This window comes from Balaenoptera borealis (genome assembly GCF_965194805.1).
Source record: "Balaenoptera borealis genome assembly, chromosome: X".
In the NCBI taxonomy this organism is placed as follows: domain Eukaryota; kingdom Metazoa; phylum Chordata; class Mammalia; order Artiodactyla; family Balaenopteridae; genus Balaenoptera; species Balaenoptera borealis.
Window position 1 is genome coordinate 60,664,100 of NC_138881.1, and position 26,530 is coordinate 60,690,629.

Sequence of the window (26,530 nt, forward strand, 5' to 3'; positions counted from 1 at the left end):
CTTCTACATAAAAAGGTCCTGAAATGGAATTTCTGTCTTCCTAGCACTGCCACTTTATGCTTGGTTTCTTGGCCCCTCACTCCATGCAAGCACAGCTTAAGCAGTAGCAAATGCCTCAAAAGGAGAGTGCACAGAGAGAGGTGAGCTTACTTCTCCAAGGTCCTCTTCTCTCCAGGGTTTTGGCTTCTCATGTCTTGGCTGTCTTAATTACTTTCTGATGCCTTCATTCACTTTCATTTTTAAAATCCATCCAGGGTAGTTGTTCTTACTATGAAGCTTAGTCTGATAAAAGCTATTTCAACATAGCTGGAAGTTGAATGTCTACCTTATTCTTTTAAAATGTGGCACAACATATCATAATTCAACCATTCTTGTTCATATACATTAGGTTGCTTCTAAATGTTGTTTTGCCATACAGCAAATTATGTTGTAATGAACATCTTTGTACATATATTCTTATGCACTCATGTGAGTGTTATATAGGATAGATTCCTAGAAGTAAGTTGTTGGACAAAGGTATGGGCATTACAATTTTTTATATGTGATGCCAAACTGCCTCTGATTTACATTACTACCAGGAGTGCTGAGAGTGTTCATTTCCCCACATAATCACCAGCACTGGATATTATCAATCTTAGCTTTTATAAAATTGATAGGCAAAACCTTATATTTCATTGTTGTTTTACCTTACATTTCTCTAATCATTGGTGAGGCTGAAACTATGATAACTTAAAAACTGTGGTACTAGGAAAGGAGAAACTGATCAACATCACCAAAAAGTAAGACCAGAAGCATACACACACATCCTTGTGTGATTCTATGTATGTACAGTAAATGATAAAGGTGGCATTTCAAAAAAGTGTTTATATGAACTATTCAATCAACAGTGCTGGAAAGATGGGCTAAGTATTTGGCAAACAAGTTATAATTCTTACCTCATAAGATAAACTAAACTTAAAATTCTAGACTAAGAGTTACATGTAAAATTGTAACCATAAAGAACTAAGAGAAAATGCAGTGAAAATGTAGCTGACCTAGGGATGGATCTTTCTGAGCATAACAGCAAAAAAGAAATCAAAAAGGAGAAAATTTTACTTCATAAAAATGTAAAGCTTCTCTATATCAAAATCAAATGTAAAATTAAAGGGCAAATAATAAAATAGCAACATATTACAATAACATATGGAAGACAAAGTGTTAGCATCTCTCATGGATAATAAATCTTGCATAAACCAATAAGAAACTGACAATTTTCCAGTAGAAGAATGGGAAAAGAATATAAGTAGATAATGTGCAAAGTAAATAGAAAAAAAAGGCTATTTATTTTATGAAAAAAAAGTTTACCATCAATATGACCAAAAAATAATTCACGATATTATGCTAACATAGATATTAAAATACTGTTGTAGGGGGCTATTTAAGAAAATATAATAGGGTTCAGCATATATTATGCTGCAAAATACAATTGTGTATTTACTTTACAAAAAATGATTGGAAGCAAACACTCCAAAATGGAAATGGTGGTTTCCCGAGACTGGAGAATTATAGATTTATAATTTAAAGATTTTTATCTTTTCTTTTGCACTTTTCTCTATCTTCCAGTTCCCTGCAGTCAACATGTATATAGGAATTTAGAATCAGATAACCTACTACTTGTGAAAATTGGAGAGAATGAGAATAGTATATCTATTCAAATGAAACTAGGAGATAAACTCACAATTCCTAAAGAAATGAAAGATACATCTTGATAAAATGGATGTATCTGATGTTGAAAAAGTTGTACAAAGGCAAGAAAATAATTATCTAAAAGAAAGTTATAGAATAGGAAATATATACATTGCAAGCCTCATTGACAAAAGCTTAAATAAAATATAAAGAATTGATAAATATATACAAAAATGTACAGATCCTGATAGATATGCAAGCAATAGGAGACACAATTTTTAAAAAAGTAAAGCAAAAATGAAAAAATACATACCCTCACTGGGAATTAAAGAAAGGAAACTAGAATAACTTGATGTGTATTAAAACTATTAATCTAACAAAAGCAAATGATAAAAACCCAACATTGATGGGGTAGTAAAAATATTAATAAAAAGGTATATTTTGTATTTATTGATGTCACTAAAAATTGGTTGGTCTTTCTAAAGAATAATCTGGCAGCATGTAACAAGAGCTAAAAAGCTGTTCATACTCTTTTATCCAGAATCCTTTTTCTAAGAATATACTCCAAGGAAACAGGAGTATATGTATGAATGCCTATAAAAAGGTATTCATAGAAGGATAAAATTTTGGAAAACAATTCAAGTATCCAATAATAAGGAAACAATTATTTAAATTTGATGAATATATAGCTCTTTCAACATGTGGAAATACTTACATGAAAGAGTAAGTGAAAAAACAGCACAAGTTAATATGTACACACTGAACATAACTATGAAAATGTATCTCTGTGCACTAATAAATTAGAAAAGAATTAGCATTACAGAAAGATTTGAGTTTAATATTTATAAAGTTCTTTTTTTTTTATTGAGGAAACATTGATTTCACACCCCCTACTCCCCAGTCCCTTCTCCTCTGGTAACTACTACTCTGTTCTCAGTATCTACATGTTTGCTTTTGTTTAACAGTTTTTTTATATTCCACATATGAGTGAAATCATACAGTGTTTCTCCTTCTGTCTGACTTATTTCACTTAGCATAACACCCTCAAGGTCCATCCATGTTTTCACAAATGGCAAGGTTTCATCTTTTTTATGGCTAAGTAGTATTCTATTCCTGTCTTTTTTATAACATCCAATCTTACAAGTATGAGGTGATATCTCTTTGTGGTTTTGACTTGCATTTCCTTAATAATTAGTGATATTTAACATCTTTTCATGTGCCTATTGGCCATCTGTAAGTCTTCTTGGAAAAATGTATATTCAGTTCCTCTGCTCATTTTAATCAGGTTGGTTGTTGAGTTGTATGAGTTCTTTATATATTTTGGATTTTAAACCCTCATCAGATATATCATTTGCAAATATCTTCTCCCATTTGGTAGGTTGTCTTTTCATTTTATTGATGGTTTCCTTTGCTGTGCAGAAGCTTTTCAGTTTAATGTTAATCCCATTTGTTTATTTTTGTTTTTGTTTCCCTTGCCTGAGGAGACATAGCTAGAAAGAATGGGTAAGACTGATGTCAAAGAGTGTACTGCCAATGTTTTCTTCAAGGAGTTTTACAGTTGCAGATATTATATTCAAGTCTTTAATCCATTTTGAGTTAATTTTTGTGTATGGTATAAGACAGTGGTCTAGTTTCATATTTTTTCATGTGACTGTCCAGTTTTCCCAACACCATTTATTGAAGATACTATCCTTTCTCCATTGTATGTTCTTTGCTCTTTTGTCATAAATTACTTGCCCATATATGCATGGGTGTATTTCTGGACTCTCAATTCTGTTCCATTGATCTATGTATCTGTTTTTCTGCCATTACCATGCTGTTCTGATTACTGCAGCTTTGCTGTTTGAAATCAGGGAGTGTGATACTTCCAGCTTTGCTCTTTTTTCTCAGGATTACTTTGGCTATTTGGGGCCTTTTGTGGTTCCATGGGGCCTTTTGTGGTTCCATATAAATTTAAGAATTTTGTCTTCTATTTCTGTGAAAAATGTCCTTGGGATTTGGATAAGGATTACATTGAATCTGTAGATTGCTTAATAAGGACATTTTGACAATGTTAATTATTCCAATCCATGAGCATGGAATATCTTTCCATTTATTTGTTTCTTCTTCAATTTCTTTCAACAATGTCTTAGAGTTTTCACTGTATAGGTCTTTTACCTCCTTGGTTAATTCCTAGATATTGTCATTTTGTTGTTGTTGTTGAATATCTTGCTCATGTATTTTTTAAAGGGATGATTGTAGATATCAAGTTAGCAGAGTACAGTATTTAGATTTTAGTGGATTATTTTAATAATTATCAATACACCAGAAATCGTGTTTCAAAATTTTTATTGAGGTATAATTGATGTACAATATTATGTTTCAGGTGTACAACATAGTGATTCACAATTTTTAAAGATTATACTCAATTTATAGTTATTATAAAATATTGGCTATATTCGCTGTGTTGTACAATATATCCTTGTAGTATATTTATTTTATACATAGTAGTTTGTACTTCTGAATCCCTTACCCCTGTCGTGCCCCTTCCCCCTTCCCTCTCCCTACTGCTGACCACTAGTTTGTTCTCTATATCTGTGAGTCTGTTTCTTTTTTGTTATACTCACTAGTTTGTTGTATTTTTAGATTCCTCATATAAGTGGTATCATACAGTATTTGTCTTTCTCTGTCTGACTTATTTCACTTAGCACAACACCCTCCAAGTCCATCCATGTTGTTGCAAATGGCAAAATTTCATTCTTTTATATGGCTGAGTAGTATTTCATTGTGTGTATACATCTTCTTTATCCATTCATCTGTTGATGGACACTTAGGTTGCTTCCATATCGTGGTTACTGTAAATACTTCTGCTGTGAATGTGAGCATTGGGGTGCACGCATGTTTTCAAATTAGTATTTTCATTTTTTTCAGATATATAGCCAGGAGTGGAATTGCTGGGTCATATGGTAGTTCTATTTTTAGTTTTTTGAGAAACCTCCATATTGTTTTCCACATGGCTGCACCAATTTACATTCCCACCAACAGTGTACAAGGGTTCCCTTTTCGCCAACATTTGTTATTTGTGTTCTTTTTGATAGCCATTCTGACAGGTGTGAGGTGATATCTCACTGTGGTTTTAATTTGCATGTCTCTGATGATTAACAATGTTGAGCATATTCCTAGTTTCTTAATTTCTCTTTCTGCTAGCTCATAGTTAGCATACAGGAATGTAACAGATATTTATATTTTGATTTTGTATCCTGAAATTTTACTGTATTCATTTATTATTTCTAATAGTTTTTTGGTGGAGTCTTTAGGGTTCTCTATATATAAAATCATGTCATCTGCAAATAGTGACAGTTTTACTTCTTCCTTTACAATTTGGATGCCTTTTATTTCTTTTTCTTGCCTAACTGCTCAGGCTAGGACTTCTAATACTATGTTGAATAGGAGTGGCAAGAGTGGGCATCCTTGTCTTGTTCCTGATCTTAGAGAGACAGCTTTCAATTTTTCACCACTGAGTATGATGTTAGCTGTGGGTTTGTCATATATGACCTTTATTTTGTTGAGGTATGTTCCGGGTATACCCACTTTATTGAGTTTTTATCATGAATGAGGGTTAAATTCTGTCAAATGCTTTTTCTGCATCTATTGAGATGATAATACGGTTTTTAATCCTTCATTTTGTTAATATGGTGTATCACATTGATTGATCTACAGATGGTGAACCATCCTTGCATCCCTGGAATAAATCCCACTTGATCATGGATGGTGTATGACCCTTTAGATGTTGAATTTGGTTTGCTTTAGATGTTGAATTTGGTTTGCTAATATTTTGTTGGGGATTTTTGCATCTATATTTAACAGAAATACTGGTCTGTAATTATCTTTTTTTGTGTTGTCTTTGTCTGGTTTTGACATCAGAGTGATGTTGGCCTTGTAAAATGAGTTAGGAAGTGTTCCCTTCAATTTTTTGGGAATAGTTTGAGAAGGATAGATATAAAATCTTCTTTGAATGTTTGGTAGAATTCACCTGTGAAGCTGTCTGGTCCTGGACTTTTGTTTTGGCGGAGCTTTTTTGATTACTGTTTCAATCTCTGTAATAGTACTTGGTCTACTCAAGTTTTCTATTTCTTCATGATTTGGTCTTGGAAGGTTGTATAATTCTAAGAATTTGTTCATTTCATCTAGGTTGTCCAATTTGTTGGTGTATGGCTGTTTATAATATTCTCTTATAATTCTTTGTACTTCTGTGGTATCCATTGTTATTTATCCTCTTTCACTTCTGATTTGTTTATCAGGGCCTTCTCTCCTTTTTTCTTAGTGAGTCTAGCTAATGGTTTGTTGATTTTGTTTAACTTTTTAAAGACAGCTCTTAGTTTCATTGATCTTTCCTATTGCCTTTTTAGCCTCTATTTCATTTATTTCAACTCTGATCTTTATTATTTCCTCCCTTCAATTAACTTGGGTTTTGTTTTTCTTTTTCTAGTTCCTTTAGGTGTAAGGTTAGACTGTTTATCTGAGAGTTTTGTTTCTTTTTTTAAAAAAATTCTTCTCTACCTGCGGGCAGGGGATGGGGTTTCCACTGTGTCAGGCCCCACCTCAGAGCTGGCCAGGTAACACTAGGATGGGACATCTGAGTTCCAGTGACTCCCCTGGCAGCAGCAGCTCTTTGAGGGTCCTATGAGTCTGTGGGGGTCCAGCTCCTGGCCCAGGCCAACATTTGGTCCTGGAGCCTGGGCTCTGGTTTCTGGTGCTGCTCGGTTTTCTTGTTTCTTGAGGTAGGCCTGTATTGCCATAAACTTCCCTCCCAGCTTTTGCTGCATCCCATAGATTTTGGTATGTTGTATTTTCATTTTCATTTGTCTTCAAGTAATTTTTGATTTCTCCTTTGATTTCTTCGTTGCCCCAATAGTTGTTCAGTAGGATGTTGTTCATTCTGCACATATCTGTGATTTTTCCAGTTTTCTTCTTGTAGTTGATTTGTAGTTTCATTCCATTGTCATCAGAAAAGATGCTTGATGTGATTTCAATATTCTTAAATTTATTGAGACTTGTTTTGTGTCCCAAAATATGGTCTATCCTTGAGAAAGTTTCATGTACACTTGAGAAGATATGTATATTCTGCTGCATTTGGATGGAATGTTCTGTACAAATCTATCAAATCCATCTGGTCAAAAGTTTCATTTAAGACTGTTGTTTCCCTGTTGACTTTCTGTCTGGATGATCTAACCACTGATGTAAGTGGGGTGTTAAAGTCCCCTACTATTATTGTGTTGCTGTCAATTTCTCTCTTTAGGCCTGTTAATAATTGTTTTATATATTTTGGTGCTCCTATGTTAGGTGTGTATATACTAATCACTGTTATGTCTTTTGATGAACTGTCCCTTTTATCATTATATACTGTCCATTTTTATTTCTTGTTACCTTTTTTGGCTTTATTCCATCTGATATGAATATGGCTACACCTGCCTTCATTTGGCTGCTATTTGCTTGGAATATCATTTTACATCCCTTCCCTTTGGCCTATGTTTGTCTTTAGAGTTGAGATGTGTCTTCTGGAGGCAGCAAATAGTTGGGTCTTGTTTTTTAATCCATCCAGCCACTGTGTGTCATTTGGTGAATTCAATTTATTTATATTTAGGCTGATTATTGATAGATGAGGACTTAATACTGCCATTTTATCTTTTGTTTTCTGGTAGCTCTATATCTCCACTGTTTCTTTTTCCTTTTGTTTCTGTTTGCCATTTTGGTTTGATGGTTTTCTGTGATATTTTTCTCAGTTTCTTCTTTGTGTGTGTGTGTCTGTATTTTATGTTTATTTTTGTGGTTACCCTGAGGTTTGTATAAAATTTCTCATAGATAAAATAGTCCTTTTTCTGCTGATAGCATCTTATGTTCACTCACCTATATGAATTCCATCCTTTTCCTCCTCCCCTTTTAGTGTTTTTGTTGTCTCAAATTATCCCTTTTTATGGTTGTAGGTTTGTTACCAAAATAAGATAGCTATAATTATTTTTCTGCTTTCTTTTTTTCCCTTTAACCTTTATAATAGTGTTTAAAAATCTATTCTGATAAAGAGCTGCAGTTTTCTGATTCTATTTATCACCCTGCTTAAAGTTTTGTGTATTTTTGCTATTTTGTTTCTGGTAGAAGAGCTCTTTTCAATATCTCTTGTAAGGCAGGTCTAGTGTTGATGAATTCCCTCAGCTTTTGTCTGGGAAAGACTTTATTTCTCCTTCATATCTGAATGATAATTTTGCTAGATAGAGTATTCCGGGGTAACAGTTTTTCTTTCAGTATTTTGAAAATGTCATTTCACTCTCTCCTGGTTGTTAGGGTTTCTGCTGAGAAATCTGCTGATAGCCTAATGGGGGTTCCTTTGTAGGGTACCATCCTTTTTTCCCCGGCTGCCTTTAAAATTCTTTGTCATTAACTTTTTAAAAAAAAATTGTATTTATTTGGTTGTGCTGGGTCTTAGTTGCAGCAGGCGGGCTCCTTAGTTGCAGCACGTAGGCTCCTTAGTTGCAGCAGGAGGGCTCTTTAGTTGTTGCTCAATGCCTCCTTAGTTGCAGCATGTGAACTCTTAGTTGCGGCATGCATGTGGGATCTAGTTCCCTAACCAGGGATCAAACCCAGGCCCCCTGCATTGAGAGCATGGAGTCTTCACTACTGCACCACTAGGGAAGTCCCCTCTTTGTCATTAACTTTTTTTTAAACATCAAGTCATGTTTTTTTAATGATTTTTTTTCCTCCATATTTTAAATTTATTTATTTATTTATTTATTTTTGGTTGTGTTGTGTCTTCGTTTCTGTGAGGGCTTTCTCTAGTTGTGGCAAGCGGGGGCCACTCTTCATCGTGGTGCACGGGCCTCTCACTATCGTGGCCTATCTTGTTGCGGAGCACAGGCTCCAGACGCGCAGGCTCAGTAGTTGTGGCTCACGGGCCTAGTTGCTCCGCGGCATGTGGGATCTTCCCAGACCAGGGCTCAAACCCGTGTCCCCTGCATTAGCAGGCAGACTCTCAACCACTGCACCACCAGGGAAGCCCTGTCATTAACTTTTGACAATTTTAATGTGTCTTGGAAAAGGTCTATTTGCAATGAGTTTAATTAGCTGTTCTCATTGCTTCATAGACTTGATTGTCCAGTTTCTTCCCCAAGTTTGGGAAGATCTCAGCTATCGTTTCTTTAAGTAATCTCCCTGCTGTTCTTCCTCTCTTCTCCTTCTGGGATACCTATTATCCCAATGCTGCCTTTCCTAAAAGAGATGTGTAGCTCTCATAGGATTTCCTCTTTTTATATATGTCTTACTTCTCTTTCCTCTTCTACTTGTATGATTTCTAGGTTTCTATCTTTGAGCTCACTAATGCTCTCCTCCATATTGTCTTCTTTGTTTCCAATCCTTTCTAATGCATTTTCATCTTGTTTATTGTGTTCCTCGTCTCCAGAATTTCTGTTTGGTTCTTTTTTAGAGTTTCAATCTTTTTGGTAAAGTATTCCTTCTGTTCATTAATTTTATTCCTGAGCGCATGACACTGCCCTTCTGAGTTTTCTTGTATCTCATTGAGTTTCTTCATGATGGCTATTTTGATGGCTCTATCAGTTAGATCTCAATATTCCATGACTTTAAGTTTGGCTTCTGGAGAATTGCCATTTTCTTTTTGTGATATAGTGTTACTGTGATTCTTCATATTGCTTGATGAATTGTTCCTCTGCTGGCACATTTGAAGTTAAATGACCGGTTAGGAGTTACAATCCTTTCTTTTGCTTTCCAGTAGGTGGCGCTATCACACAAGTTTTTGGTTTCGCTCACCTGAGCTACCTCTGGTTATATTTGAGAGTTGGCACTTTCCAGCCTCCACCATATGTGTAACAGGTGTGGCTCTGTGCTTTTGCTGTTGCTTCTTATGCCTCTAGGCTTATTGCTGCATTGCTTCTGCCAGAGCTGTTGTCATTACTGGGATGGTGGGCTATTCTCTTTTGTGGGAGATCCCCTGAGACACAGGCTCTGCTGTGGGGGGAGGGGAACAGTGTGGGAGGGGAAGCTGGGGTTGCACAGATGTCTCCACTGTGTCTGGTGCTCTCAGGCTTGGGGGCTCTGCCAATGCAAATAGGGGGGCCAGAGTCTGGGGTCGTGGGTTCCTCAGTGACTGGAGGGATGGGGTCCCAGGCCCCACTGTTGCTGCTGCCAAGTTACCTGTGTTGGCAGGCACAGTCATGCGTGCTGCTTCCCCTGCTGCTATTGGGTTTTCTGAAGCTGTGGGCTCAGCTGCCACAGTCAGAGGGCTGGGATTGCAGTTACCGACTCCACTGTTCCCTTGGTTCTGCCTCCTCTATGTGTTCCAGTTCACCCACCTTTAGATGTACAGATGTGTGGAATTCTCTGGCATCCTGTTGTGTTGGGCAAAGGCACCTTCGTTGTGTTGTGGATGTTTTACTGGTTGTAGATTCAAGGGGAGAGACAAAGGTAGCTTTTCACTCCACCATGTTTTTGACAGCACTCTCCTATAAAGTTCTTATGTTCCCAAAGTTGATTAACAACATAATATTTAAAAATTAAAAAAAATATATTATGGAACTGAAATACTGAGTGTTTGAGGTGAGGCACAGAATCCCACTTCTGGGAACATATATAAGTGAACATACTTGGTGAAGAAATAGCCTGTTTTCCTTGGTGGAATTACAGCTGTCATTCAATATATCCTTAAAGCAACTTTGGGGCTTCCCTGGTGGTGCAGTGGTTAAGAATCCGCCTGCCAATGCAGGGGACATGGGCTCGAGCCCTGGTCCGGGAAGATCCCACATGCCACGGAGCAACTAAGCCCAGGCACCACAACTACTGAACCTGAGCTCTAGAGTCCATGAGCGACAACTACTGAGCCTGCGTGCCACAACTACTGAAGCCCAGGTGCCTAGAGCCCGTGCTCTGCAACAAGAGAAGCCACCACAATGAGAAGCCCACGCACCGCAACGAAGAGTAGCCCCTGCTCGCCACAACTAGAGAAAGCCTGCACACAGCAACGAAGACCCAACGCAGCCAAAAATAAATAAATAAATAAATAAATTTTTAAAAAAGCATTTTTGCTATTGTGAAATTATTGCAATAATAGAATTATGAAGAGTCACTCATTTTATAAATCATCAAAACATGCCTTTCTTGACCTTCCCAGACAAATCTATTCTCTTTCTCCTGTACTTTGTACATAATGCCATTGTTATAGCATTTATAAGACTGTACTATAATTATTTGGTTATATGTCTATGTCTCTCACAGCATCACGCCCAGTGCCTGGTACATAAAAGTAAGCAATAGAGCCTTATGAAAAAATGAATGAATGAAGCGAATGAAGGAGCACGTTTGGAAAATAAATATAACTTGTTACTTGAGTCCCTGAAATGTTTGTGCATTCATTAAACTGAAGTCTGGAAGACCTAGCAGTCCTTATTTTCTCTGGCTAGGAAATAATAACTTAGTAAGAGGCCCAAAACAAAGTGTAGACTTTGAAAAAGTAGTCAGTAAGGAGTTTGCTTCTGTTTGTTGGAGAGATCTGATGTGATGCAGGTAGATTCTAGGAATGAAGTCCCAGAGCTTGGAAGTTACCTATATCCTAGTAAGATTATGCTGAGTTTAGAACAATGGATGTGAAGAAGAAAAGGGTAAAAGGTATCAACTTTTAAGTGAGAGCCAGAGAGAATCACATCAAAGGCATCAATAGGACTTGCACAAACCCCAAACCATAGAGACTTCTCAGAAGGGTAAAGAAGATAGTGACTACAAGATCAACTAATATTCATGGAGTAAGATTTGGGCTAGATAGAGAAATACCTTCCTTACTTCAAGAGATTTAGTGCTAGGGGACTGGTATCTGGAGACTAGGAGTACATTATAGTCTGAGGCTAGAGGGAATAGCCAAGGAGATTTAAAAAAACCCAGGAAGCAGGTTCTTGAAAGGACTGAGGTACCCCATCCCACCTAGTAAAGCATCAACCCAAATTAATCTCAGAAGTTTCAGAGTCTTGACTTGGCATTTACCACAAATAGGGTTGAGTCAGTGGAGGGAACCAGGGGTCCAGTAATTTGTACTATTCAAGCTAATCTGTGGCTAGGTTTTATTTATTAGGACCTGAGACCTATATTCAATAAACTTGATAATTTCTATGTGTTTTTATTTTAGTTTTCCATTTTCTGGTAAAATTTCTTTAGGAACTTCCAACTTTGCACTTAAATTAAAAAGAAAAGGGATTTTCTACATTATAGCTAGAATGGAAGAGTGGGGGAAATCCATATATTCCTAAAGCCAGATGCAATGTTAATAGCTCTGGGAGTTCAGGTCCTGCTGGCATAAAATGTGGGTGCTAGGGAAGAGAAAGAACAGTCAGTATATGCTTGCCTCCTTTATCAAAGATAAGGTGACCATATGTGCATGGGTTTATCTCTGGGCTTTCTATCCTGTTCCATCGATCTATATTTCTTTTTTGGGCCAGTACCATACTGTCTTGATTACTGTAGCTTTGTAGTATAGTCTGAAGTCAGGGAGCCTGATTCCTCCAGCTCCATTTTTCATTCTCAAGATTGCTTTGGCTATTCGGGGTCTTTTGTGTTTCCATACAAATTGTGAAATTTTTTGTTCTAGTTCTGTGAAAAATGCCATTGGTAGTTTGATAGGGATTGCACTGAGTCTGCAGATTGCTTTGGGTAGTACACTCATTTTCACAATGTAGATTCTTCGAATCCAAGAACATGGTATATCTCTCCATCTATTTGTATCATCTTTAATTTCTTTCATCAGTGTCTTATACTTTTCTGCATACAGGTCTTTTATCTCCTTAGGTAGGTTTATTCCTAGATATTTTATTCTTTTTGTTGCAATGGTAAATGGGAGTATTTTCTTAATTTCTCTTTCAGATTTTTCATCATTAGTGTATAGGAATGCAAGAGATTTCTGTGCATTAATTTTGTATCCTGCTACTTTACCAAATTCATTGATTAGCTCTAATAGTTTTCTGGTAGCATCTTTAGGATTCTCTATGTATAGAATCATGTCATCTGCAAACAGGAGGCAAGCATATACAGTGGAGAAAAGACAGTCTCTTCAATAAGTGGTGCTGGGAAAACTGGACAGGTACATGTAAAAGTATGAAATTAGAACATTCCCTAACACCATACACAAAAATAAACTCAAAATGGATTAAAGACCTAAATGTAAGGCCAGACACTATCAAACTCTTAGAGGAAAACATAGGCAGAACACTCTATGACAGAAATCACAGCAAGATCCTTTTTGACCCACCTACTAGAGAAATGGAAATAAAAACAAAAATAAACAAATGGGACCTAATGAAACTTCAAAGCTTTTGCACAGCAAAGGAAACCATAAACAAGATCAAAAGACAACCCTCAGAATGGGAGAAAATATTTGCAAATGAAGCAACTGACAAAGGATTAATCTCCAAAATTTACAAGAAGCTCATGCAGCTCAATAACAAAAAAACAAAGAACCCAATCCAAAAATGGGCAGAAGACCTAAATAGACATTTCTCCAAAGAAGATATACAGATTGCCAACAAACACATGAAAGGATGCTCAACATCATTAATCATTAGAGAAATGCAAATCAAAACTACAATGAGATATCATCTCACAGCGGTCAGAATGGCCATCATCAAAAAATCTACAAACAATAAATGCTGGAGAGGTTGTGGAGAAAAGGGAACCCTCTTGCACTGTTGGTGGGAATGTAAATTGATACAGCCACTATGGAGAACAGTATGGAGGTTCCTTAAAAAACTACAAATAGAACTACCATACGACCTAGCAATCCCACTACTGGGCATATACCCTGAGAAAACCGTAATTCAAAAAGTCATGTACCAAAATGTTCATCGCAGCTCTATTTACAATAGCCAGGACATGGAAGCAACCTAAGTGTCCATCATCGGATGAATGGATAAAGAAGATGTGGCACATATATACAATGGAATATTACTCAGCCGTAAAAAGAAACGAAATTGAGGTATTTGTAGTGAGGTGGATGGACCTAGAGTCTGTCATACAGAGTGAAGTAAGTCAGAAAGAGAAAAACGAATACAGTATGCTAACACATATATATGGAATCTAAGGAAAAAAAAAAGGTCATGAAGAACCTAGTGGCAAGACGGGAATAAAGACACAGACCTACTAGAGAATGGACTTGAGGATATGGGGAGGGGGAAGGGTAAGCTGTGACAAAGTGAGAGAGTGGCATGGACATATATACACTACCAAACGTAAAATAGATAGCTAGTGGGAAGCAGCCACATAGCACAGGGAGATCATCTCGGGGCTTTGTGACCACCTAGAGGGGTGGGATAGGGAGGGTGGGAGGGAGGGAGACGCAAGAGGAAAGAGATATGGGAACATATGTATATGTATAACTGATTCACTTTGTTATAAAGCAGAAACTAACACACCATTGTAAAGCAATTATACTCCAATAAAGATGTTAAAAAAAAAAAAGAACAGTCAGCTCTGACTGTTGGTCCTTCCCTCCTTGGTTGATTCCGTCTCAATTTAGATCTACGTAACTGCCACAGAAGTTGAGTGTTCGGAGTAGGTGTTAGTAAAAAGGGATGGAGGCTGGTTTTGAGCTGGACAAAATTTTGCTTGGCTTTAATTACTAACAGACCACTCTTGGTGAAGAAAAAAAGTACACACACACACAACTAGGGTTTGTAAGTGGCAATCTACGATGTAAGGTACATTCTTTATAAATTTACTTTGTGGCTTGATTTAAGATTGTATTAATTTCCCATTGGTGCTATAACAAAATAACATAAACTTAGTAGCTTAAAACAACATACACTTATACTCTTACAGTTCTGGAGATCAGAAGTCCAAAATGAGCCTTATGGCTACTAAAATAAAAATCAAGTTGTCAAGCAGGGCTGGTTGCTTCTGGAGGCTCCAGGGGAGAATCTGTTCCTTGACTCTTCCAGCTTCTATAGGATAAGGCTAACAGCCTTATCACTCTAATCACTTGCTTCTGTCATCACATCTCTTACTTCTCTAGTCTGATCTCCCTCTCGGTATCTCTTATAAGGAGACTTGTGATTATACTTAGGGCCCACCTGAATAATCCAAAATAATCCTCCCCACCAATCTCAATCTCCTTAACCTAATCACACCCACAAAATCCCTTTTGCCTTAAATGGTAATGTTCACAGGTTCCAGGGATTAGGGCCTGAATATCTTTTGGGGCCACTATTCAGCCTTCCACAAGGGTGGTTTAGAAATTTTGCACATCCTTTTTTTTAAAGTTAACAATGTAGTAATTTGCTTAATGTGAAATTTGTAGTAACTTGCATAAATTTTTAACTTGTAGTAATTTGTTTAATGTGTCTATCACCAAATTTAATATATAAGTTGAATAAAAAAATAAGTACTAATTAAAAATAAGTATTAGATTAAGAAATGGAATTTTAAAATATTGTCAACTAATTCATTACATGACAAAGTATAAAGAGCTAAAAACAAGTTCCTTGGCTATTAATGTATATAAAGTTAGCATTTTTCAAAATGGAAATATAGGTCCCAAGAAAGGGGAGAAGAACAAGTTGGTTAAGCACACACTTGGAATGAAGATACAATGTTGCCTGATAACAGTCATGCCCTCTGTACCAAAGAGTTCATAAAACACACTGAAAATTATCAAGCCTGCTCAGGATATATAGGGTTAGAAACTTAGATTCCAGAGACTCTAAATTCCTTTTCAGATGCAGTTTAACAAAGCAATACAAGATCAAGACAAAAATAAAAAGGAAGGAAACCAGCCTGTATCAATAATGCTTTGATTCTAGCAGTCTGGCCAATCTCCTTACCTAGGCTGGAATAAATGTGGCTGAGAATACAAGCTGGTTGTACTCTGATGGGGTGCACCTCAGCAATGGTCTCCACATCAATTCCCTTGTCCTTCAAAATGGCCTTGATTTCTTCTGTCTCAGCTAGAATGGAAACTATAGGAAAGAAAGAAGATGAGGTCAACAGAAAATTTTATTTCAACAGGAACCTGAAGATCTCTCGAGCCACACGATATTTTTTTGAAGGGAAAACAAAAGGAAGGTAAGGAAATTAACAGTTATTGTAGACTTGATGAAACAATCATCATGCTTGGTACATAATGATATTATCTAAATGGAAAAGGAAACAAGATTTCATGATTAGAATATTTAATTCTGTTTTTTGTCTAAATACCTATGTGCTTCTAGAGAATGCCACACTCACTTATATCTGGGATTCTATGTTTAAATAGAAAAAAAAAGACCAGGGACAGCATTATGAGGATAATAAAGAACACCCTAATGGTACGAATTGCTCAAAGCTAGAGAACAGTAGAAGGCAAGGTAAATTCAGGATAAAGAATTGAGGTACCATATTTGAAACTCTGTGTAGTTGTTTTGGGGGATGGAGATAAGACTTCTCTAGACTCAGAGCCTGCCAAACCTGGACAGCTCCCTTTTCTTCCTCTCACACTCATGTCTCAGAAGTGGTAATCATACTCACAAGGGAGAAGTCCAGGCCACCTCACTGACTCTTCTGTTTATTCTCCCTCTGTGGGACTGATAACCTGTCTGGGGGCCAATAACCTGAATGGGGCCTCAGCTGGCTTAATGCTAAGCACCAGGGGCAAACATGCACCCTATTCCTGCTCCTCTAGTACTGCTAGATATGTTGAATTGGGTTTATGAGAAAACGAAGGTGTCATTTGGTTCATTCCAGCTTACAAGTATTGTATTTGTTGAGTTTTGGAGGCAAAAGCCTAGTTAACAAAGTGCTACTCTGCATTCCTTTGCCATTATCTTTTGTGTATTTTTCTATCTTGGGGACCTCATGCTGTTGTGCTGCTGTGGTCTGGGGCAGAATATGCAGGGTATGGTGATTACAGAGTCCCCTGGAAATAACACCATCTTGATTACTTCTAACTGAAAACAACAAAGATTCTCCAGGGAAAATATACAGAGGAAGAATAGTGGGTTGACAAAAGTCCAGGGAAACACATGTGGTCATCCATTCATTCATTAATAAACATTTACTAAGCACTTAAATGGTAAGGTACTATGCTAGGCACTAGGGATTTAGAGATGAATATGTTAGTCTCTCCCTCAAGGAGCTCACAGTGTAATGAAAGTGACACACACATAAACTGATTATAAAATAACCTGCTAAGTAAATAAATGTATGCACAGAACATTGTGTGATCACCCAAGAGTGACACCTATCTAGTCTGGAGTTGGCAGGGGGAAGTTTCAGAAAAGGCTTCCTGATGTCCAAGCTGAATTTGAAAGAATAAATAAGTTAGCCAGGAGAAAGAAGGGAATAGGAATGGAGAAAGACATTTTAGGTAGAAGATCCAGAATGATCATAAAACATGAAAATGAAAAGAATGTGGTTGTGTGTGTGTGTGTGTGTGTGTGTGTGTAAGAGATGGGGTGGGGACTACATACACTTCAATATTGCTGTAGCATGAAATACCTTGCACAGCAGAAAAAAAACACAAAAGAAACAAACAACCACCCCACCAACCACCAACAAAATGAATCTGGAAAGGCAAATAGGGGATAGATCATCATGGAGAGCATGTGCGTCACTTTAAGGAATTTGTATTTTATCCTTGGGTAATGACTTCCAAATTGCATTCTCCTGAGCCTCAGGGTTCTGCAGAGGGCAATGCAGTTGGTAGCAGGAGTAAAGGGGACTAAAGGAGAGGCAAATGAACAACACTCTGGGGTCCCAGGACTACTTTCAACCCCAACAACTCAACTTTTTGTTTATGTTTTATCAAGTATGTAGAAAATGCTTATTTGGTACCACCTATGTGCTAGGTACTGCCATATGCTAGGGATACAAAGATAGACATGATCCTTGGAGAAAATGACATTGACACTGAGTCTTGCTAGAGTGCTGAATAGGAGTTATTCTGGTGAAAGTGAAGGTAAAATTAAGGGAGAAGCTGTTCCAGACAAAAGAAATAGCATAGACAAAGGCTCAAGGGCAACAGAGAACAAGGCAGATCTAGGAATAATAAAAAGTTCTTTACAGTAGGAGCATGGAGTGTGAAGCGGCAGTGGTGAGAAATGACACTGAAGGCGGGGTCAGGGAGCAGATCATAAAGAGCCTTGTAAGCCATGTTAAGAAAGTTGGCAACAGGAAGCCCCTGCAGAGTTGTAATCAGGGGAATAGCATATCCAGATCACCATCTTAAAAAGAACATATTCATATTGATGACTAAAGAATAAGCTGATATACTGTAGTGGACCTACACTGAAGACAGGGAGACCACTTCAAAATTTATTGCATTAATGCAAGGAAGAGATGCTGACTACTTACATTAGGATCATGACATTGGTACTGGATAAACTAGATGGATTTCTGAATTATTCAGAAGGTAAAGAAATTGGGACTTGTTAACTGACTGAATGTAGGAGATGAGAGAGGGAGAGATACCGAGAATGATTCCACATGTGTTTATTTGTGTAACTGAGAGAAAAGTGTGCCATTTACTGACATAGGCAAATAGGGAGAAAAGCAGGCACAGATGATGTAGAACTAGGAGAGTGCAGCTGATTGATTTTAGACATGTTGAGTTTAAAGTGAATGTGATATATTCAGGAGGCATTAGCATAGAAAGAGATGAGATGGGTCAAAGAGAATATATAGAAAAGAAGAGAAAAGGACCTAGAATATAACCTTGAGAAATTTCAACATATAAGATATGGGCAGATGATGAAAAGCCTGGGGGCGGGAGTGAGGGGTTCTTGTCTCATGGCTTATATGTTCTCTATGGTATAGGAGGTGAGGTCATCTTCTCAGAGGGGAGAAGTTAGGAGGCAGGAAAAGGGAAAAGGTTAGGAATGGGAGGAGGCTGAGAGACAATAACAAATATTCTGAATAATGAGAGCAGTGGGCTACGGACAAAACTCCCAGGAATACCAACAGTTAAGGGGCAAGGGGAAGAAGAGGAAGCCCAGAATGAGACAGAAAAGTACAAAACTTAGGTTGAAGGAGAGCCAAGGGAGTATGGTATCACAGAAGACATGGAAGTTAAGAGTTTCCAGAAACATAAACAACAAATGAAAAAGAAAGATCCACTAAGAAGTGGATTGAAAAATATCCACCAAGTTTGGCAATAACTTAAGCAAAATCACTTTCAGAGGAATGATAAGCTAGTTGTAAAGGACTGCAGAATGAATGAAATGTAAAGAAGTGGAAGTTTGGATGAGAAAGGAAGGATAGGATAACTAGAGGGAGATGAACATGTCAATGTATTAAAAATCAGAACCAACAGAGAAGAGTTTGAAGATGATAAGAAAGAGTAGGTTTCTAGGAAGGCTAGGGAAGAGGATAGGATCAAGCATCAGAAGAAAGAGTTGGTGCTGAAGAGGAGAAAAAACAGCTTTTCTGAGACTCAAGAAAAGGAGGCAAGGTTGGGTGAAGATATAAGTAAGACTGTGGTGGGGGGTTGGGAAATTGACAAAGATCAGAACATTAAGATTATCCAGCATAAAGTAGCAGGCCAAGAATGAGGCTGAAAACAAGCAGTGGGGTTGAAAACAGAGAAGGTGTGGAATAGTTGAGGAGAATGAAAATGCTGACTAACAGTAAGAACAAGGACTAACAGGAGGCACTGTAGGCCTAGTTAAGTTGGAGACTGTGGATTTACAATGCTACCACTCTGTTCATTTGTGTGATTTTTTTTTCTAGAAGATTTTAGCAGGCCAGGTATAGGATCAGAAAATATAGAGAGCAAAACCGATCTGGGGCTATGATTTTTCTGGTGGGTGTAGCAGAAGTTTGGTGTGCTGGTAATTAAGAGATTTAGATGACCAACCGAAAGGTAGGGAAGGGTAGACTAGGAGAAAATAGACACAAGTGTAATGGGTGGGGGGGAAGAAAACTGAAATAATATGCAGTTATGACTGGTGATTGGGACTTTTGGGAATGGAATATCTGAGGTGAAACAGTTCTAAAGTTTCGTCCTAAAAGTGAGTGGAGTAGAGACAGAGGGAAGGGTCACTAAGGTTCTAGATATCCAAGAATTTTGAGGCTAAAATATTAGATGGCACTTACTCTGATGCTGAAATCTAGCACTATGGTAGGACTTGGGGAAGAAGAGGAAGGCTATGAGCCAAGGCTCAAAGTCTCTAATGAATGAATGAGAGTAACCAGGAGACCAATATAGCCAGATGGCATAAGCCTCAAAGGAGAACAAGTTTTCTCATGGGAGGGGAAGAGTAATGGTCTTTTATATAACGTTCGCTATGTACAGGAATACCTCAGAGATGTTGCAGGTTTGGTTCCAGACCACTGCAGTAAAGCGAGTATCACAATAAAGCGAGTCACACAAATTTTTAGCTTCCCAGTGCATATAAAAGTTATGCTTATAGAAAACAAACTTATGGTTACCAAAAGGGATAGCAAGGTGGCAGGGGGGAGATAAATTAGGAGTTTGGGATTAACATATACACACTACTATATATAAAATATTGATAGGTAAACAGCAAGGATCTACTGTATGGCACAAGGAACTATACTCAATATCTTGTAGTAACCTATAATGGAAAAGAATCTGAAAAAGAATATATATATATATATATATATATACACACACACACACACACACACACACACACAACTGAATCACTTTGCTGTACATTTGAAACTAACACAACACTGTAAATTAACTATACCTCAATTAAAAAATAAATAAATAAAACCAAATGAAAAGAGTTATGTTTACACTATACTTTAGTCTGTTAAGTGTGCAACAGCATTGTATCCAAAAAGACAATGTAAATGCCTCAATTAAAAATACTTTATTATTAAAAAATGCTAACCATCATCTGAGCCTTCAACGAGTCATAGTAGTAACATCAAAGATCACTGATCACAGATTACTATAACAAATATAATAATAATGAAAAAGCTTGAAGTATTGCTAGAATTATAAAGTGTGACAGAGACACGAAGTAAGCAAATGCTCTTGGAAAAATGGTGCCAATAGACTTGCTTGACACAAGGTTGCCACAGACCTTCAATTTGTAAAAAACACAATATCTGCAAAGCACAATAAAGTGAAGCACAATAAAATGAAATATGCCTGTACATTGATAAGCAAAGACTACCTTTATGACTACCTTTATCCTATCCTACCACATAGGATGCCAAGTATAAGAAGGTTTAGAAAATACTAAGGATTATTTTCTATATAGAATCAACTCCAATGGAGGTTGGGGTTGAAATGGAGACATTTCAGAGGAGCTTCTCAGGAGGACCTAGTACCACATTGGATAGTGTTTCTGGGGAGTCAAAAATCACCTGGAGTTTTCTACCCTAGGAGAGTAGCATAATAGTGATGTCACTGAGAGAGTTAAGGAAGGTGACAAGATTTGCTTTTCTTGGGAGAGGTAAAAGAATAGGATGGAGACAAAAAAAGGTCAGTTTTGCATTTGAAGTATAAGTGATGAAAATGTTGTGTATATATATTGGGACTAGACTTCCTAAAATGTTTATACAGCTTAGCCCAGTGTTTTCCATAGAGTAGATAACCTCAAAATTTAAGTTGATTACTAGGAACAAAAAATAAAGATTTGGAGTACTCTCTAAAGAGGTAATAGTTGGAGCCATGGAAGCAAATTCATTATGGAGGAGGCAGCCCTAGCAAACACATGCAGGGTGTAAATACAGAAAGACAAGAGTAAAGACTAAGTACACAACCATTAGGAGGATATGAGAAGAAAGAAGTGCTAGCAGAAAAAGCACAGAAGGAACGCTCAGAACAAAAGCAGAGATAATTAGAAGGCTATAATATCATCATGGTGAAAAGAAAAGAGTTTCCAGAAATAAGAAGTATTAAGAGAATCAGATAACATCCTTTGTTAAGCATTTGTTCATGATTAAGATTAACAGAAATCTTGAAACCAAACAGAGCCAAGTTTATACTATACATTTTGAAGCCTAACAAAATACATCATAAAGAATAAAGTCATCATTTACTGGCCCAAACCAGACCTTTAATGTAAAATTTCTGCTGCTGGGAATAAGAATACATACCTTGAACCACAACATCTGGCTTTGGTACAGTAGAAAACCTGCGATTCAGGGGATCAATTTCTCCAGGAGCTAAAAATCCCTAAAGAAAAACCGTAAAAAGACAGATTATTATATCTCCAAAAGAGCTAATATTTGAGGAGAAACAACATACCAGTGCCAAAACCCCGTACCATAACATGTGAGAGGCATGTATGGAAAGGAAACAAATACCTTTACTGTATGAAAATGTTTGAACTCCTGAATTCACATCCAAATTAATTTTATCTGGAGTTAATTTCTAGTGGCTGCCACAAATTATTTTTTTGGAAATAGATGGGGTATAAAAGATAAACAGAAAGTTTTCTAGTTATACCTCCACTTTCTCTGGATGCACATGATTAGACAATCAGATCACAATGCTTCTAATCAATAATTTAAGTCATTAGTCCTGTTGCTTTCATATTTACTCATATGCTTGCTATGATTTCTGCTTAGCAGATATCTTTTGACTTGAGTTTCTGTCTTTGATGAAATATGATGAACTCACCCACTTAGCCCTTAAGAATACCATTCATCTCCTCATTTTTTCATAGCATTAATTTATTCTAGTTGAATGAGAAAGTCACCAGGTAAGGATTATTTCAAACAAATCATTCTGCCCATTATTGCTACATTTATAATAATGTCAACTAAAGATAAACTTTATGCTGTACACCTGAAACTCATAGTGATATGTCAATTACATCTCAATAAAACTGGGACAAACAAAACAAAACAAATAAAAACAGTGCCAGAAAGTAAACAGTTATACATAAACAGGTCCAAGAGTCTGGCTCAGAAAGGAAAGCTAAGTCCCACCCTAGATCCTCTAGGAGCCTGGGTTATAGCTTACCTTATATAATAACCTATAATGGGGAAATAGATTTGTCAGTAAAACTGGAAAACTTTGAGAAAGGGAACCCTTCTTATGGTTCAAAATGTCACAAATAAGCTGACATAATGTAAGAAATTCCCAAGTGCTTCATTAAGAGCTGTCTCAACAGAGTTTAATATAAGGAACATTTAAAGGGCCCCTTATCAACAAACAAATAAAAAACTATGATGCGCCCAAACACTTGTCATGGTACCTAAAATTATCAGTTTATTTAATTAAAGAATGAAACATTATGTTGCTTGGAAAAGTTAGCACTTAAATCCATTATAAGTCATTACTATCCAAGCACAATTGCATTCGCAGTCACCAGACAGGCACTAGGGGGAGTTTTGAAAAGGAACTATCTACGGTCTGATCCCAGAGCAACTTCAAGCACAGTACCAAGGTAGGAACCCCTGGGCAAGCATGACGGACATGGTTGCCAGGGGGAAAGATTTTTGCCAAGGATTGGCCATGCTCTCACTCTAAGAATCTGGAGGAAAATCTGTAATTAAGGCAGAATACAAAAGGCAAAAGATATATCCTTCAGATATAATGAGCTACTCACAAATCTGATTGTTATGGTGACTAAAGCAGAAAAATGGAAGAGCCTTGAAGTTTCCCCTTACCTCTGCCATCAAGCTTCCTAAGATGTATAGAGACTGACCCCACATATGAGGCAGCTTGCCCATGGGGACTCGGTCCACAGTGTGAGGATTTTGATATTCTTCATCAACCTAAAAAAAAAAAAAAAAGATAAAGAGATAAAGGAAAAGAATAGAAGGTTTAGGGCTTCCCTAATGGTGCAGTGGTTAAGAATCCGCCTGCCAATGCAGGGGACATGGGTTCGAGACCTGGTCCAGGAAGATCCCACATGCCATGGAGCAACTAAGCCCGTGTGCCACAACTACTGAGCCTGCACTCAAGAGCCAGTGAGCCACAACTACTGAGTCCGTGTGCCGCAACTACTGAAGCTCGTGCTCCTAGAGCCTGTGCTCCACAAGAGAAGCCACCGCAATGAGAAGCCTGCACACTGCAACAAAGAGTAGCCCCCGCTCACCACAACTACTAGAGAAAGCCTGCACGCAGCAATGAAGACCCAACACAGCCAAAAATAAATAAATAAATAAATTTTAAAAAAAAGAATAGAAGGTTTAAAATACTAGACAACAAAAAGCCCGAGTCTGGATTGTGATTCATACTCTATAAAACAGTCACATATGCAATGCACTGAAAAGTCAAGCACTATGATGACAGTCTAGGGCAGTGCTCCTCTAACTGTACATGGACACACCACCTGAGGATCTTGTCCAATGGCATATTCTTACTGAGTAGATGTGGGGGAAGGCCTGAAATCTGCATTTCTAACAAGCTCTCAGGTTATGCTGCTGATGTTGCTAGGAGCTTAGTCCACTCATCCCCACCAGCATGGAAGATTGCATCTCTCCCCCGGCTAATGCTCTTTTGCAATGGAGAAGAGGAACAATGGTAATCTCAACTGGCATTTTGAGAAAATGGAGACATACTTAATTCTCCAAGCCTGATCTACTCAATTAATCCCAGATGACTAGCCTCAAAGCAGAAATTATCAAATACTGAGAGTTCACACAGAACATTACTCTAGTTCGGCCTACTGATCTCCATATCATTCTCAACCTTAAAGTTTGATTTTTTAAAAAATCAATCTCTGAACAACTTATTTATTTTTTTAAATTGAGGTTTGGCTGACATATAGAAAGGCCATACATATTTAACATATGCATCTTGATGAGTTTGAGGACAAACATACACCCGTGAAACTACCTCTGTAAGATTTGATCTTGCCCTCGCCTTGCCCCGCAACAGTGCCATAACTGAGTCTGCTTTATAAATATACTTTCAAAGGAATAAAATCATATTTTAATTGTTCTATACCTAAAGAAAGACTTTAGAACATTAAAATCAGAAGATTAAAAATTATTTGACTCAGATAAGGCAGTCCTTTTGAGGTACTGCTCCTCTTCTCCCAGCTCCATGTTATGGCACCGTCCAGCTTACCTTGTCAGGAGGAACACTGTACAGCTCTGGCAGAAGTGGGACTCCATTTTTGCCTTTGATGAGGACTGCTTCAAGAGCCTCTCTGTATTCTTGAACCTGTAGAGAAAAGAAAAGGGGAACAAAATTCATAGAGTTCCCTTTGGGGATCTAGGGGAGGGTTGTAGCCAAAGAAGGTCCTATTGGGGTATATTCACCTAGTGAAAGGAAAGAAAGGGAAGTAGTATTTACTAAATGCTGATGGAGGCCAGATACTATGCTAGGAGTTTTGCATACTTTTAACGCATTTAATTTTTTTTAACATCTTTATTGGAGTATAATTGCTTTACAATGTTGTGTTAGTTTCTGTTGTATAACAAAGTGAATCAGCTATATGTATACATATATCCTCATATCCTCTCCCTCCTGCGTGTCCCTCCCACCCTCCCTATCCCAACCCTCTAGGTGGTCACAAAGCACCGAGCTGATCTCCCTGTGCTATGTGGCTGCCTCCCACTAGCTACCTAGTTTACATTTGGTAGTGTATATATGTCCATGCCACTCTCTCACTTCATCCCAGCTTACCCTTCCCCCTCTCCATGTCCTCAAGTCCATTCTCTACGTCTGCATCTTTATTCCTGTTCTGCTGATGAATGCATTTAATTTTAATAACCATCCAGGTGTGTGTAATTAAAGCCTTTTTACAGGGAAATTAAGGCTCAAGGAGGTTATGAGCTTCTGAAAGATCATACAGCGAGTGCAAGGATGAGCCCAGATTTGAGCCCGAGTCAGCCTGCCTCCACGTGCATGCTTCTACCCACTGTGTACTACACTGAGTAGAGCTTCTTGACTTTACATGTAATTGCTTTTAAAACTGTATTTTCCCTGTCAAATTAAGTTTCTATTATGATCAAGTTTACATTTTTTTGCTTAACAATTTGCTGTAGATTAGTAATAAATAAAAAGCAAAAAAAAACCCACTATAATTTATGGTGGAAAAAATATATAGTCAGTTCTGCTATGATAGTTGTTTTGAAAACACAAATTTGTTCCAGTGCATTTGATATATTAGAGAACAATTTGAGCATAACATGAATTTCACATCTGCTTACGCACAATTTCAACCTGAGAAGGCACTCAGCTGAACTGAGCCGTGTAAGAATACACAACACACACACATGCACACACCTCAGAACCATGAACCACAACCCATCCACATGTGGTGTTACAACTTTCCATCCGATTTCAGATAACTCTCCTACCACTCCCGGGCTGCTCTCTTCTCATGGCCGACTTGGCTGCATGGCTCTGTGCCTTCCCTTCTATTTAATTTCCCCTTCTATTCCCTCCTTGCCCTATTTTTTTATTCTTCCTCTCTGTTTGATATTCTTTTTTTTTATTTTCTCTTATGCTATCTCTCTTTTCCTCTCTTCCTCTGGCATGTAGGGTGGTGAGCACGGGAGCCCTGCAAGTGAGGTGGTAGGAACATGGTTGCACATATCCACAAGAAAACTTCAGGTGTTTTTCAAGGTACAAGTGCCATATCTTTGTGGTATTTATATATTTCTTAACCATTTAACATGTATAAAGCTGTGGCACTGTTTTTTTTCGATTATGAGAAAACCGAACACTAAAATAAAATTATATTTGAAGTATGAAACAAAACAGTTAATCCAAATTTTTAACAATGATATTAAATTTTAATACACATTTTAATAGCAGCATATTATTTTATACACATGATCTCTAATTTAACATTTCGTTCTTGTTGAACATTTCAATTACCACCAGACTTAATTTGTATGAATGTAACAGTGATGAGCAGCATTGTATCTAAATGTATGCCACCCTTGAAATAATTTTCTCAGAATATAATTTTTGAAAGAGGAATGA

General features: G+C 37.4%; 1 protein-coding gene across 5 annotated transcripts in view; it reads right to left on the minus strand.

The window, feature by feature from the left end:
- Positions 1-26,530, minus strand: part of PHKA1 (phosphorylase kinase regulatory subunit alpha 1) — a 141,532-nt gene that overhangs the window by 71,625 nt on the left and 43,377 nt on the right. For all 5 annotated transcript variants that reach the window (XM_082377048.1, XM_082377046.1, XM_082377045.1 and 2 more), the window contains 4 exons: positions 24,662-24,757; positions 23,254-23,361; positions 21,733-21,811; positions 15,504-15,638 (listed from right to left, as the gene is read on the minus strand). In XM_082377048.1, coding sequence (XP_082233174.1) covers positions 15,504-15,638; positions 21,733-21,811; positions 23,254-23,361; positions 24,662-24,757 — 418 coding nt within the window. The remainder of the gene's footprint in view (positions 1-15,503; positions 15,639-21,732; positions 21,812-23,253; positions 23,362-24,661; positions 24,758-26,530) is intronic.